The following is a 16324-nucleotide window of genomic DNA, read 5'->3' as shown; positions in this document are numbered from 1 at the left end:
AGCCCAGAATTAAATAACATTTAGAAAATGTTTAGAAAAGTTAGAAGCAGAGGAAAAAATAAAAGTGAAATCTTATTCTAGCAAACTAATGCTTATCCTTAATTCAGGATCACTACAAAGTAGCAAATAGGAAGTATGTAAAAGTAAATGATGAAAGTGAGAATATTATTTAAATAAAGTAAAAAGCACAACAGGTTATTTCATGAAAGAAATGAATGCATTTTGTCAGAGTGTTAGAACTGGCATGACAAGAACCTCACATGAAACAATTGAAAAAATTTGAGTATTTATGACAAGGTTTTCAATTTTTAAGTAAAATGAAGACTGTATTGGGAATACAGGATGAAGATTATTAGAAAACTACCATTTAAAGCAGCAACTGTAAAGAAAAATTTGGATTTAACTGAGAGTATGCAAAGAGAAGACAGGCAGATGGAAAGAATTGGAGAGACCTGACAAGGAGGTACAACTAAACCTTACTCTTAACAGTAATGAACAACTAAAGTTGAAGCAAGACATAAAAGATCTCAGAGGAAAAGAAAATCACTCCCTTAACAATTGCAGTCTTTTCAACTTTTCCTTAATTGTTATTGTACAAGTACAGCTGACTGAGGAATGCTTCCGATAGAGGATTTTATCTTCAAAGAAAGCAAAATACTTCCTCAAACACTTAACGCGCAAACTATTTTCATAACACTTTGTGCTGGAAAAATTTCATGCTATTGGGTGGTGAGTTTATATCTTGGAATTCTAGCATTGTTAGCAGGGACGTTCGACTGGGTGATCTCAGGAGGTCCCTTCTAACCTCCATGATTCTGCAGTTCCGTCCTAGCTTTGATAAGACAATTTAGCTTCATTAAAGTAGCAACAGAAGCATTTCTTATTCACGTAAGTCTATTAAAAGCAAGCTACACTGCTGGATTTAACAAAACATTGGAGTTCCCGGAGCAGCTTTGATTCTGTTTCTCAGCAGAAATCTAGAATACGACAAACTACTTTTGAAGACAACATAGAAGAAAAGACATAATTTCACATACTGTGTGATGAAATACAATAGTTATCTGCCAAGCAATTAATGATATGGCTGCCTTTGTCTGAGAAGACCTGGTAAATATTGTAAACACACAAGAGCACAAATTCAGAGTAATTATTTGCTATGGGAACAATATCTTCGAATTTCACTGGATGCAGTGAAAAAACCCCCAACTTTTTGCTCTTCCTGTTGTGTAAATGAAATGTTATTGACCTTCATGTGTTCTTTGACATTTTTAATTAAAATGTAAATTATATTATGTCTCTCATTCAAATTTCATTAAATTTTGATCCTAAAAGTAAGGATTTTCTTCCAGATACAACAAACACAAATCCAGACAAAAATCATATCCATTTCAATTATATGAGAAGCTCCTTCAAAAGTTCTCTTCTAATTGTAGAATTACAGTCTCAGAAAAGTCTCAAAATACTAAGATATTTCCTGTATGATTTATGAACATGTGTACAGAGAGTCTTCTTACATCGAAGTTTATAAATTAGTATTTGTCTTTCAGGAGACATAACACTTCTAATAGACTTTCCTTAAAACTCAAAGGTAATGAATAAGATCACAGTCCTCAAAAAATCCTTCAAAGTGCATAATCTTTTGATCAACAAAATATATTCCTCTATATTTAAGAGAAAGTGGTAGAAGGTAATGAATTCAGTTTCTTGAGAGCGAATACCTAATTCTTAACTGTAAGATAAGATGCTAAATTTACAGTGAATGCTGTTTATGTTGATACACCATTTACACTGAAGCTATAAAAAACCTTGCACTAATGATACCTTCCTACAACCCTTGCAAGGGTTGTAGTCTAAGAACTGGATTTTTCTAAGGATCTGACAGTGAATGAAAATTTTTTTATATCATTGACATGTCTCCTGCAGGACATTTCTAAACTCCAAGAAAGATTCTACAAAAATAATACTGGTATTGGCATTTTATAAAAATTAAAAAAGCTAGTTTCCAACACAGGCCAAAGACAACTGAATTCAGATTCCAGGAAAGGATTATGTATGTTATATGGTGTCTCATGTTACCTATATACACTTGGAGAGGTTTACTTAATGTAACATATAGGGGTTTAAAAATTATGCAAAAATTCAAACTGCAATTATATAAATATCTTTAGTTGTGACTATTCAGATCATAGTGTTTTGGGGTGTGCTTAGTGTATTACAAGTAATGTTCAAAACTATCTATGGGATATTTTTGAATGTATGTACCTATAAATTGAGTAACAGAGTAAAGCACAGATCTTTGCAAAACAATGCAAAAGCCAGATTCGAATTTTTAAAGAAAGTCATTTTTTATCTCAGTTAAATAAGCATCCAAAAATCTAAAAATAGCTGAGGTACCTTTCTCCTGCAAAAAGAACTCAGATAACTCTAAATAACAATACTGATTTTCTCAAAAGTTTTCATGTTATTTCTGTAACATCAGAAATGTCAAAGGATTATTTCCAAAGATTTAAAGCAATTAAGAAGGGGGTGTAGGGTGAATATATATAACCTACTTTTGCTCCTAGTGGGATTCTTAAATAAGATTGTCTCTCCTTCTAACCCTAAACACACAATGTAGTGATTAGTCACACTGTAATCATTAAGGGTAGAAAAGGGGGAAATACTGTACCCATAATACAGATAAGGGGAGGAACCAGTGGTCCACCCCATCCAATCTGAAGAAAGGTTATCCTATATGAAATAGAAATACATAGCCTGTTATTAGTTGTGAATCTGTAATGACAGACACTTGATGTTATAACTCAACCATATGAGAAATGTTTCTTTCCTACTAATGAAGTTTGGCGCATTCTTGAAAATGCCTCATTATCGCTTTCCTGGTAAGGGAATCTAAGGAATAGCCATTGAATTTTAGAGGATATTTAAGACATCAGATACTCTAATTTAGTTTTACAAGTTATGAAATTGGACTGGAAATTTGAAATACAGTAAATGTTTAAAGCCATCAGCCAGAAATATGCATAAGGCATGCAAAACTGAAAGTGCAAGTGGATTTCAGATTGTTTGCTGCCTTCTACTATTTCTCTAATAAATAAATCAAGCACGGCATGACATGCTTTATTTTGTGAAATTAGACACAAATGCATGCTTTATTGTCACTTAATTCTCTAACTCAGCAAAGCAATGTCTACTCAGTATTCTACATTTACAAGTAGCATACCAATTCAGGACTAGCGCAAAAGCATTATATTGCAAGTACTGAAAAGCTAAACAAAAAGCAATGGGTATATTCAAATCTCAGTTTGCAGATACTTCTGCTCAGTATGTACACTAATTGAGATGAGAATATAGACCCTAAGACAGAAATTTAAATTAAATTAAAGCAATTGTTTACTTTGCCTTCCAGCAACTGTGTGGAGTTGGTTTCAGATTCACTATAAAAAGTATTAAAATTTCTCAGAATTCAGTATACTAGCATATTATAAGTGCCTTTAATATGGCAAAACTCACTTCTGTGCTCAAAGCAAGCGTAGGCTATGGACCACTTGTACCCTATTTTGGTGATTCATATATCTTATATTCACTTTAGAAAGAGAATTTATCCCATTTATGAAACAGTGTAATTACGAAATTAAGTTCTAACTACAGAGTACAACTGTAGACTTTTAAGAATATCACTTAAAAAGTTAAGTATGTTTCATATTCAGGGATAACAGAGTAGTTATTAGTATTTACTGACTATGTAAAATGGCATATTCCAATTCACCAGAATGGTAAACTTATTTAAGAAAAAGATTGATTTAAAGTAGCTGAGAACTTAGCTGATTATTTTGCAAAATGATGCAAAGCTTTTTACATACAGAGACTTCTGTGGAATACATATGATCTCTTATATTTTCAAGGCAAAATTTGTACAGTTTTGAACAAGGGGGTAATCATTAAAATTACAAATACATGCCAAATAAAAACTCAGCTTGTTTTGTCACAGCTCAGTATAAGTATAAGCATTATAAGAAAACAATGAGGGTTGATTTATTTTTACTTTCTGTTGGCAGATAAAACAATCTGGTTTTATGGAGTTTTATGAGATGAACTCAGTTTCTGAGAAGACTGTAATTTGACTATAGTCTTATCATGAGCTGGTCAATTATTTGTTATTTGAATCTTTTTACTGTTCGTGAGTCATTCATAAAGCAATGCTACTATCTGTCAGTGAGCCGTTGTGAATACTTGCCAAGTTCTTTGGAAAAAACATTTTCAGAAGTACATGTAACTAATAGTAAAGGCCTGTACAGTTGGCCAGTCAAATTTGCTAAGTGACTGGAATCAGGTACTTCATTGATTATCATTAATATTGGAGGACAGAGCTGAAACCTTTTTTGCTTTTCCAGGCTTGTCTGTGATTCCTACACAGTCAGTTGCTCATGAGTTATTCATGTTATGTATCAAATTCTATCATATGATTGGGCTTCTGGCATAGTTTCATAGTTATTCACTGAGAAATAAGGGAAAGCAGTAAATAGATTTCAAATAACAGGTACTTTTCTGTAAGCATGAATATCCCAAATCTTTTAAATGGAAAATTTACTAAGGCACTCATGTAAGGATACAGAAAAATGGAATAAAACATTTGGCAATCAATTTTGACATTATCTTTCTAGAAATTATCTGTTTTTTCCAATGTCACCTAAAATGCTGCATTTCTTGTCCCTGTGCAACTTCTAGACTGGTCTCCCAGTCCTCCTGCAGCTGACGAGAACATTATTTAAAAAGTAAAGCTGACAGCAATTTCCCAATGTTTCTCTGCACAAAACCACATTTATCTGAATGTTCATGAACAGTAAGTACAAAGAAAGACAAAGAGAAAATGGCTAAATCAAATAGTCGTTCCAAACTTAAATGAAAATTCGTACATTCTGTAGTACTTGACCAGCTCTTACCCTGCTGAATATAAATTCATGAATTTCAAATGAAGAGAAAACTGTTAAGTCAGTTTGCTATGTGAAATTGAAATTTATTAATCTAGTAAGCATTGGTTAGCAATATTTTTTTCTGATGCATTCTGAAGTAGAGATATGTAGCCTGATGAATACAATTTCAGGAACAGAATTCTAAGCCTCAATTTGACTTGATTAAGCTTTGATTTGTATCTAAAGGTTGTTCAGATAGTATATTCCAGGCTATTCCACTGGTTTGTAATTGACTTGAAATTCATTAGCACATTGTTTCCTCTTATGTTTCCATGAAGTAGCAAAAAGCATTCTCTTAAAACATATTTTAATGACATGCATATAGAGTTAGTTTGTATTCAGTGGCTTTAAGGAACAGAAGGTATAAACAAAGGAAAAAATAAGTTAAAATGCTGTCTTGAGTGAGATGAATAGTAAGCAGGGCCTCTAAGTTACTCAGAATAAGTAAGAAATAACCTTATATACATTGTATTGAATATTGACTAGAGATTTGTTGAAATAAGAAAAGCATTTACTTTACAAAAAGAATAATTTCATAAAGAAATCAAATAACTTGATTTGTTTTTAAAGTCAGCCAAACTCAGCATTAGATTTAAACCACTAGCGGGTATGAATATGTCTCTAGTACCATCTAGTAATATTCAGTGGAGTTAGACCAAAGGTGGTTTATCAAATAAGAAGAAAAATGAAGGATTTCAACTGGTAACAGAAAATATCTTTATTAACTAATGTTAAATTAGATTCCTGTATAAATATTGTGATATGTTTATCAGTAAAAAATTAATAAAATCTTGTTACATCTTATTCATTATTAAGCATCTGTTAAGAGAGTTCATAGTTGGTTATTTCAAAGCCTTATATGGAAAACTCCTGAGATTGGCTAGAAAGTAAAGTAACCTTAATGAATGTAATTTCTATGTGATACTGCATATGGGTTTAGGTGAATTGATGAAGCTTTTTGCTTATCTGTTAGTAAAAGATATGCAATAGATAAAAAGATAGTGCAGCCTTTCTGCATGGACTTGTCATTCCTTATTCTGCATGCATGGATTCTTTCTATGCATGCATAGTTTCAGATTCTTTCATGTTGTCTTACCCTCATGCCTTCAAATCGTGACAAAGCTCTTAGAGGTCTCAAAGCTCTTAGTGTCCTAAGGGACTTAATGGCACCAAGTTCAGAGTAACCCAATGCATTTGCTGTTAAGCTAACCAAAGAGACCTATATGAAAACAGGAAAGTAAGAATTATTATATCGTACATACTAATTTACATACCATAGATGTGAGATATAAACTTCTTTAGAAGAATCTAATTTTGGACCACTTTCTTCAGGAATAGGAAATCTTTTAAATAAAAAAAAAGTAGTAACATGAAAGAAGAGTAGCATAGGTGAATAAACAAACAAAAATCTCGCAAGGTAACAATATCTGGAAACATTAATACTTCTGAATTTCGTATTTTGCTAGTGATTTGAGGGCATTTAAAACTACAAAAAACAAATTAAATTAATCTCTCCTTTTTACCAATTTAGGTATTGCTCTCACTTTTCTTTGTTTTACAATGCTGTTGGGATCAGTAATTATAGCTGATAATGCCCATTTGATTGCCCGCAACTGAAAGGGAAATGATTGAAGCCTGTTTTGAATTAACAGATGGGTCACAGAGCAACATTGCTCATCTGGAAATTGGTAGAAAGGATTATTTTTTTCTATATTCAGTTACACTGACTAATTCTTTTGCCCGACTACTGAATTTATATGCTCTACAGGTTGACATTAACCTGGATTATGCTGTTTCTTAAAGACCTTATAAGAACAGTTCCATAGGCAGCAGGTATAATAAATTCTCATATCTACAGGCCTTTATGTATTCTGTGTCCCTACATTACCTCAGTGAGAAATACCATATTCTCTACATTTATTATGGCTCCTGTCCAAAATTCAGTCATATACTGAAATTTGTGGACATGATGTTAATTTTCTTGCCAGAGGAGTTCTAATCCAGATGAGTGTCTGATGTCTGGTGGACCAGACACCTATCTAAATGCTGCATTCAACTTAGACCACAGCAGAGGGGAAAGCGGGTCTGAAGGTGGGAATGAGCTGTCAGGGGCAGAACAGAGGACAGCGCTACCTCTTTCAACAACAGTGCTGGGATAAACCCTTTAAGTGCTTGCAGGGCTGCCATGTGAGGTTCTTTTGTTAGCAGGAGAACATCTGGTCTTTCTTAACTCTGTGGTATGGGAAAGCACTGTTTTAAGTGTAAAGTGAAAGACAGAGAAATATGGAATTTTTCCATCTACCTTACTTTTTAAATTGAAAAGTAAACTAGAGCAAGTAATTAAAAAAATAAGATAAATATAAAAGTAACACCTAGGAAATATACTACATACATCAACAATCAGGAAGTCCAGCCAGCACCAGGCATTAGTAAAGTATGTTTGATAGCCATAGGCCACCCACTTCAGCAGCATTTCCAGAATGAAGATGTAAGTGAAGACCTTGTCAGCATATTCCAGCATGGTCTTGATAGTTTTGCGCTGTTCAATATATATGTCTTCAAAAGCCTACGGATAAATGCATTCAAAGACATTTGTTGTTCCCTTTTGTTACTGCATATACTTCATGTTGTAACAAAAAAAAAGGGAATTAAAAAAGGAAACAAACTTTCTTCAAGAAAAGGCATGGGAGTGTCACTTCTATCGGATGTCTCCTTTTCTGCTAACACGGTATATACCTAGTTTTCCCCTATGGAACTATATTTTCCAGCTCACAGGAGGGAGAAGCAGATATTACACAGCAACCACTTCACTGGTCAGAGAGTTTTATTTATTTGTTTATTGCTGATGGTGAATTATTCTTCTGAGATCATTTTCAGCGCTCACAAAGAGCACTGATTCTGCAGAGTGGTGTGCCTGAACTGAATTCTACTGACATCATTTGGTTTGTATGTAGGTAGATCCATTTTCAGAATCCAGAGCCATAGCTGTAAAGTTTTCAGGACAATGACAATACAATTGATCTTGTGTTTTTAAGTCCTGTTGCTTTTTGAAAATTTTAAGTAATAAATCATAAAACAAGTTCTTCCTTTCTTGAAATAAGTATTTATTTATCTAAATCAAATACACACTTTACTGTATTATTCACATTTTATGAGATGCATAAAATTTCTGAGATCCTTGCAATGTTATTTACACTTTTTGCATGTTTTCATTTTTAGACATTTGAAAAAAGTATAGCTTCTGCTTTTCAGAAATTCTTCCTGTCCTCCAAGAAATTTTCCCTTTAATTGCTTTTAAATTTTAATTATGCTATTATTTCTTGCTGAGAACACTTGATTTTATTGGATTGAAAGAACTGGAATGATCTGCTAGCTTGCAAAGCTTTGGATATCTATTGATACTAACATTCATTTTTAGTCAGCCTGCTTTTGAATCACTTCACATCTGTCAGTTCAAATGATTAGTGTTTGTCTATCAATCATTGAATTAACATCTGTGTATCAGTAATTTTGGATACTTAGATCAGGCACTATGGTACCTGACACTCATATGTAATCACTAACAACATTAGCTCACAAAACTGGGAAGAGCTAACACATATCATTTCCTCCTTATAGGTGGGAGCATGCCAGAGGCTAAGCTAGCAATGCTCTTGGCAGCTCGAAGTGTGTCTGCTCCCTGCCTGATGCCCCCGGGGGGGGGTTTGCAGGCAGCCTGCAGTGTGCCTGTGCCTGCCAGATTTCCTGGCTGTAAGGGCAGTGAGACTCGTCTGGAGCGTGGCCTTGGGGTGAACGTTGGGATACAGTACTGACAGGTCCAAAGAGGCCTTTTCACTATCACAAAGGCAAATGAAGGCAGAACAGAATCTCGCATCTCCAGAGGCTTGGGCTAATCCCTGGTCTCTGAAGCGTTTTCACAAAATAAATGTTCTGTGGATGACACACACCTTTTAGTTTCACAAGCATGAGATGCTAACACTGTTGGATCTCATCTCAAACTTCCTCTAAATACAATGGAAATTCACCTTTATCAGATCTCTTGCCAGTTTTCTCCACTTGGTAGGAGTCTTTTGTTATTTCGAGCATTTTAAATCATAGGGAAGGTATCACAGGATGTTGAGTAAAAGCTGCTTATTTGATGGTTATGTTATTATTAGATCAAACAAAAGCAGAATGATTCTTAAAGATTTAACCAAAACTGATGATAGGTATCATCATAAACTCCTAACCATTAATGGTATTTTAAAGTGTTGGGAGTGGTCTAAAGAGTTTATAATACAATTTTGCAACACAATTTTGTTTTATGATATAGGAACTTCAGTAATTTACCAAAGGGTAATTGCATCTACCGGAGCAGATGCTAGATATACTCTACATTATCTCAAGGCAAGTAGTTTGCCTAAGAAACTTCAGCTCAGTATGTATCCAGGCTCACCTTTATTTAAGAATTCCTCTCCAATTTCTTTATTCTTTGTCATTATTTGTGCTTCTGAAATAAAGTATTATTGGTATGTTTTGTTTCTTTTATTATTAGAGATTTATATTATGGTTGGCTTCTTTTTATTCTGCCCTCACATACTTGTTAACCTTAAAGCAAATTCATGTTTTTACAGATATCCCTTTAGTCTACATGAGTATAAGTCAGTAGAAGATGACTTAAAAGCATAAATAATAAATTCTTATTCTTAGAAGTGAATAGTTACAAACACACAGTCTTAATCTTTCTTGCTGTTCTAGCACGTAGCATTTATAAGACTGTATAAGCCAGCTCTGGATCTTGCAAGGTATTGTGAGCTGTTTATGCCATTACAGTTACTTCCAAACTCTTCTTTTTTCATCAGTTACGGTTCCTTTCCCTGAGTTATATCAGTAAACAGCACTAAAACTAGAGAGCAAACTCAAATAAGAAAGTTAAATATGTTCTCTTCTTCACATGTTGTCCCTCTCCCTGTTTCAGGTGTATCACTACTGCTTTCAGCAAAGGAGTTAAGCTCTCTCTAATCAATTATGTCTGGTTTTTTTTCCGACACATTGTTGAGAAGGGACTTTTTCCACCATTCTTTCAAAGGCCTGACTAAAATTTAGTCCTGTCATTTGAATTGTGTGTTCTTTCTGGTGGAGAAAACTAAGTTAAAACAATGTTTGAAGAGCCAACTTTTAATGAGTTTCTTGACAACATTGTGACACTCTGTTCATGTTTTACTTACCAGAGCTCCACTACTGAGGAGAATCATAAAGACAATGAAAGTCTCAAACCAGTTGTGTTCGACAATCTTGAAGCAGGTTTTTCTAAGGTTCCACCACTGCTTTCCTCTCCCTTCTTCTATACTTACTTGACAGCACTTGAACCTTCGTACACAGCCTTTAAAACAGTGTATGTATTGAGTGGGGGGAGAAAAAAAGATATTTTGTTGAATTGCATTAATTTTGGTTATGCATTCTGTTAGTGATACAATGCTACCTTTCCAGAAGCTGTGCTATTTAGTAAAAACCCAACAGATTTTCACCTAGATGACCTTCTTTTTCTCCAAAGCAAGAAAAAATTTAACACTAGGACAACTGGAATTTACAATTAAATGAACAAGTGAGAAAAAGTATTTCTCAGTTATCCAGAACTAAGTGCTCAGTACAGTGCACACAAAAAGATAAAAGTCCATGGAACATGAAGCCAAATTACAAAATACAAAGCCTGAGTAAAAATATACAAACTCATCCAAATGCATAGTAGGTTTATATAGTAAGATATGGGCAAGTGTTATTAAATTATACTTTCTTTTGTTTAGGATACTAAATTCAGACAATATGTTCTATTTATTGTATGAAAAAATTCTAAGCCTCCTGAGTTCTGAGCTTTTCAGTACAAGCTAACTTCTCTAACTTGTGCCCTTAATTTATTTAAGCTTTTATGATTTAGCTGCTGACTTGATTTTGTTTCTTTTTTCATTTAGGTAGAAAAATACAAGTAATCAGCAGTGGTATTTTCTTTGCCAAATCCAAGTCTGTTACAGTACTACTTCTTACTAGTTCAGTGTAAATTTCTGAAGAAATGTCTGTTATCATGTCCAGAAATAACCCAACCCCAGCACTGACAGTAGCATTCATTTTCCAAACTCTAAATCTAACTTTTGCTTACAGATACCAAAAATGGCATTTGTATCCTTACCTTACTGTTTTAAACCTATTCCTTTCCCCACCTCCTTTACATGCACACATCCATAAGGCTTCTCACAAGGAAATGCCTTTGCAAATAAGGTTTATGACCAGTTTCTTGTTTTATTGAGTTGTGTAAAAGGGCCAATAGAATGGAGAATGAAAGATGAATGAGTCCACCAGGTGAGACTGTTCTTGCCCTAGGTGGCACACAAAGGCTCTTCCTTCTCTTTTTGCCAATTTGTAGAAGGTTCATTTAACATTTTGGACAAAACCATCCAGGTGCAGTTTTTGTTCACCACTCAACAGCTCTTTCAGTAATGTATACTTTATAAAGCACTTTGATAGGTATCTATGAAGAGTGGTATGAAAATAGTGTGTTATTTTATTATCTAGGAGACTGTAACTAAACTCAGTACAGCAGTTCATACCAAAATAAAGCTTTCAGTAATATATTTTTCTTATTTTAAAAATAATGATAAATTTCTGATAAAATGTTTTCTTAATTGTTTATCTGATACATAGTATATTTGTGGCATCAGTATCCATATGGTAAATGATGGTCTAAAAGTACTACCGCTAATAATCATAGTTTAAACATTAACAAAAGCATAATTCAATACATAAATATTAATACTTAGTTTAAATAGATAATTATTCCATATCTCATGACTCCATATCTCATGAAGTATTATTAGTATTTTTGTTCCAAACACCTTCTGTAAAGCAGGCCTCTGGCTCCTGGGCTTCTTCAGGTTCAGCTTCTGGTTGCTCTTCTGCAGGAAGTCCAATATCAACTGTGCTACCTTCGGATGAACTAGACAAATTTAACTTCTGTAAAGGAAAAAAAAAAAAAGCATCACAAATGCACAGTAAATATTTTTAAGGCAAATATTAGTTGTTTTCAGAATAAGTAAATAATTCTGCCATGTTTTTGAATGTTCTAGTTTTCAACATAAGTAAATTGCTCATAAACATATGTGAAATTTGTGCAATCTTTGGGTTTCCATTGTATGGATCAATAACTAGAGAGTGTATCAATCAGTGATAGATAAGGCTTTAAACAAAATTATTTTTTAAACTGAAAAATACGAATGATAATGCTAAGCCTGCAAAGATTTATGACCACACTAGCCATAAGCGGCAATGATCTCTTGACCTACATAGAAATAATGAAACTTAAATATATATGCAGGAATCTCTAGCGTCTACTGAAAAGCAGGTAAAAGCCTAAATATAACTATATAAATGAGGTGCGAGCTCAGAGGAATGAGGGAAAAAAGCACTGATCAGCAGAGAAGGCTATACTTTAGAGGTCAGCAAGTCCAGATTAAAATTGCTGAAAGTCTAGCTCAGAGTGAAGTAGAAGCTGCATACAATAAGGCTTGATATTGAAGACAAAAAAAATCCCCAAACCCTAACAACAAAACTCTTACTAAAGCAGTAGCTGGTTCATTTTTCAGTAACAAGTCTGGGACTCATTGACATTGAGTTGCATAGCGCTTAATAAAATTTGTAGTACTTTAAGTAGCCAGTTCTTAGTTAATTTCATCTTGTGGTGACTATAGAGATTGGAAGAACCATGTTTCAGCTTTATCAGGAAAATGGGTTGATGTATCCAGTTTCGGGCTCTGTCATTATTTGTCACAAGAACCAATTTATAGAGGTTTTTTTTTCCAAATTACATTACAGAGTTGGCTCTCTGATGTTTTTACAAAAATATTGTATACTTCTAGTAATCCAATTTTCACAAATCATCCTTTGCAGTATGATTTACCACTTTTCAAAATAATTTTGAAAATACTTTTCAAAACTTTTCCAAAGCTTTTTCATTTTTGGAAAAAAACCTTTTAATTCTATTTCTCTATTTTCTTCTAAGAAGCAGATTTTCTGTAATATTACTGTCAGCTACTATTTGCACACTAAAATTAAGCTCTTTGAAATTAACAGTGTAATTTATAATTTTAAAGATGATTAATTTGTTACTTTGCTAAGGGAGAAAAGAGTACTCAGCTGAAAAACGAAACCAAACAAACCAAGCAAACAAACAACCCCCCCAATGAAACCCCCTGCTTTTAGAGCTGACCGAATCAGCAAAAAAGGATCCTGGCCAGCACTGTAAAACTCCAGGAATGGTGCTGAAAAACTCAGTATGGTCTGAAGCCAGCTGGAACTCGCTTGTTTCTACTCGCTTGTTTCTTCTTGTTACTTCTACTGAGAAGTAGAGAATCCATACAGTCTTGTCTAAGTGGGCTCTCATCAAAAACTCAGCTAATTCAAAGGCTCTGCTGTTCTAGTGTTTATAATTTTCTTTTCTACAGTCCCATCATACTAACAGTCAATATAAAGTATGGAGTTGGACTCAAATCCAAAACAGAACTGCTGGATGGATTTTCCATGGAAAACTACACAATAACAGAGCTGCTCTTTCATAAGCTTCTGCAGGAAGTCAGAAATGTCGTAGTACTTTCTCAATGGGACAAAAGGATACCCTGGTCCTACAGGTAGCAACACCTTTACAGAAAGCTTTCCTAAACCAAATCTGTTCCCCCTTGGTCAGTCATAAACGAGCTTGAGTCACTCCATTTGCCTGCCTGCTCTATGATGGGTTAGAAGACGGACTGGACTGGCCAGCATTAAGGTGGTTGTAGGGAGAGCAGATGACCAGTTACTGATTTTCTCCAATGGATCTTCATTTAAGTGTTGTTTTATTTAGAAATTCTTCATGCTGGGCTAAGTTCATCATGTGGTCAAATACATTCTTGTAACCTTTATTGTGGCAGCATTCAGAAGCTTGAGTCAAAGCCAAATTATAAGACATTTTGGCTAATATTTAACAGGAAAAGAAATATGAATGTTTCAGGTATTAATTGGGAAACAGGAACAACATTGTCTCTGAAATAGGTTGCCATGGGGAGAGGCTGTTTTGTGCAGGTCTCCTTTCTCGGGGGAGGATCCAAAGATTGCACTTAGTTTAACATGGGGTTTTTGTTGAGAACACTAGAGGGCTTATGCACACTGAAGTGAGGGCAGTACAGAATTCAGCTAGCCTAAAATTAGGTGTCTGAAGTACTGTTAGCAATACAACAGTGGCGGGGGAAGATGAGCTATCCCACAAAGAAACTGGATTGCTACAGGCATGGAAACTAGCTAGTTTAAGGTTGAGGGTTCCTCAAGTCAGAAAATTAATTTTGTTAAGTGTCTGAAAAGATAATTTTCTGATTTGACTAAAATGTCAACAAACTAAGTCACTGAGGATGTAGTTGTTTTGCAAATTATGTTATCAAATCAATTTAAACAATTTTGTTAAAATAGGCACAGGCAAAAAATAATGTAAAGGAACAGTTATAGCCTTAATATGTTTTTTTTTTAAATACAGTTCTCAACAAAGGCTTTGTATATATAGTCTGCTTTGGCATTCCCTTAGCAACATGAGATATTTTCATCTGTTGATACTATTTTTCAGTTTTAACAACTAAGTGAATTTGAAGTATATGGAAGAGTCTATGGTTAAAACTTCTTTTTATGGCAATCTAGGTCTAGAAGAGCTGACAATTTTAAAATCCAAAAGAATTCCAGTGTCTAAAGGAAATACATAAACTACCTCTATATTTTCTGGTTTATACCTGCTCACAAAAAAATCCTGTAGAGGGCGATTTTTTGAGTGGCAAAGAGATGTGTGACACTTCTCAGGGGATCCTTGTTACAGGAGGCAAAAAAAAGGTTCTGGTGAAATAAGGCTGTAGCTAAGGCACTGCCCTGCTCTGCCAGTTGTTGCAACTACCATATGGACAATAAACAGTTCTTATGGATTAGTTTGGTCTCCCATTGCCTGGCCTCTTGTCTCCTCTTGGAGACAGTAATTTTTTAACCTTTTCTCACACTTTTGTTCATCAAGAATTAAACCCTCCTTTATACACTCTTTTATGCCCATGTACAAAGAAGTGTCAAAATAAATGATCAAGAACTGAATACACTGGCTTATGCTGAAAAAAAGAAAAAATACTCAAAAGATCAGAGAGAAATGCACAAAATATCTAAATACCTCTTTGCTTTCTTCCAGGTCTGATTCACTACTAAATTCCTCTGTGTTTAGATTTTCAAAGTCAGATTCACCCACAGCAATGGGCACTGTCACGGTGAGGCTTGGGTTGTTTATGAATGACATGTAATCACTTTCGTCAATTATGTATTTTTCCACACTGCTACCTGTGCCTATGCCACTAGTTGTTCCATTCACATCTTTAATATAGTCATGATCCTTGCTTAGTTCCACAGTTGTATGGTTAGAAATACAGCTATTTTTGTTGTTCAAATCTTCAAGTGGTTTGATTTCGTCTAAAGCTTTTTGTTTTTTAACAAAAGCTTTTTGGATGAATTCGCGTGCTTTTCTTTTCACGTAATCTATGCCCTTCTGCATTCTTGCTACAGCAATTTGGAGATTATTCATTTCATTGTCATCATCTGTCACAGCAAGGTTGTCTGCACTAAATGAGCTCAAGAGCAAGGCCAAAAATAGGTTCAGGACCTGCAGAAAGATTAAAAAAGGACATTCTAGACTTTATCCCAACAAAGAACATTTCTTTTATTAAAAATTGTCATATTAGTGACATTGAAGACTGAAATCCCAATAATTCACCATAACCAAAGAAAAGCACCCTCAAAACTTTTTCTCTGCTCCATACAAACCTGAGCTTTTTAAATTTTGCTTAGGTGCTGTTCACTATTCAAAAATATTCCTACAACTGACTAATATCTGTAAATGTGTTTTTAAATCCCCACAGTATATAAATATTTTGGGACAAAATCTTATAATCTAAAAATGGAGATAACAGATTTGCTATTCAGCATCATTTAAAAGTTTAACTTATCCCATCACACAGCAGAAATTATATTATTTAGGTGACTAATCATATGGGATAAATAATAAAAAAATCCACAGCAAATGGTTTATAAAGAGCACATAAACTAAAATTATCTGAAGCACAAAATATTTACAAAGAGCCAAAAGACAAATTAGGAATGTGACTAAGTGCTCACTCTAACATTCTTAAGATTTTGATATTGCAGAATACTTTGTTCTCAATCCAAAAAAGCTCTTAAGCTTAACTTTAAGCATCGCTTGAAACCACCTGCGTAAGTGCTTTGTTGAAGCAGAGCCAGAGCACTTAGTTGCTTCAGGATTGAGCCCACTCTATTGCCAA

General features: G+C 34.2%; 1 protein-coding gene across 6 annotated transcripts in view; it reads right to left on the bottom strand.

Moving 5' to 3' along the window:
* LOC104009974 (sodium channel protein type 1 subunit alpha) overlaps positions 1–16324 on the bottom strand; it is a 104854-nt gene that overhangs the window by 23768 nt on the left and 64762 nt on the right. For all 6 annotated transcript variants that reach the window (XM_087731664.1, XM_087731666.1, XM_087731660.1 and 3 more), the window contains 5 exons: positions 15166–15648; positions 11837–11954; positions 10178–10332; positions 7363–7536; positions 6067–6189 (listed from right to left, as the gene is read on the bottom strand). In XM_087731664.1, the coding sequence (XP_087587790.1) occupies positions 6067–6189; positions 7363–7536; positions 10178–10332; positions 11837–11954; positions 15166–15648 (1053 nt within the window). The remainder of the gene's footprint in view (positions 1–6066; positions 6190–7362; positions 7537–10177; positions 10333–11836; positions 11955–15165; positions 15649–16324) is intronic.

Source organism: Nipponia nippon, unplaced genomic scaffold, assembly GCF_047370975.1.
Source record: "Nipponia nippon isolate SJK-2023a ecotype South Korea unplaced genomic scaffold, ASM4737097v1 scaffold_5, whole genome shotgun sequence".
In the NCBI taxonomy this organism is placed as follows: Eukaryota; Metazoa; Chordata; class Aves; order Pelecaniformes; family Threskiornithidae; genus Nipponia; species Nipponia nippon.
The sequence above is the reverse complement of the archived record's forward strand: the minus strand, read 5'-3'. Positions and strand labels throughout refer to the sequence as shown.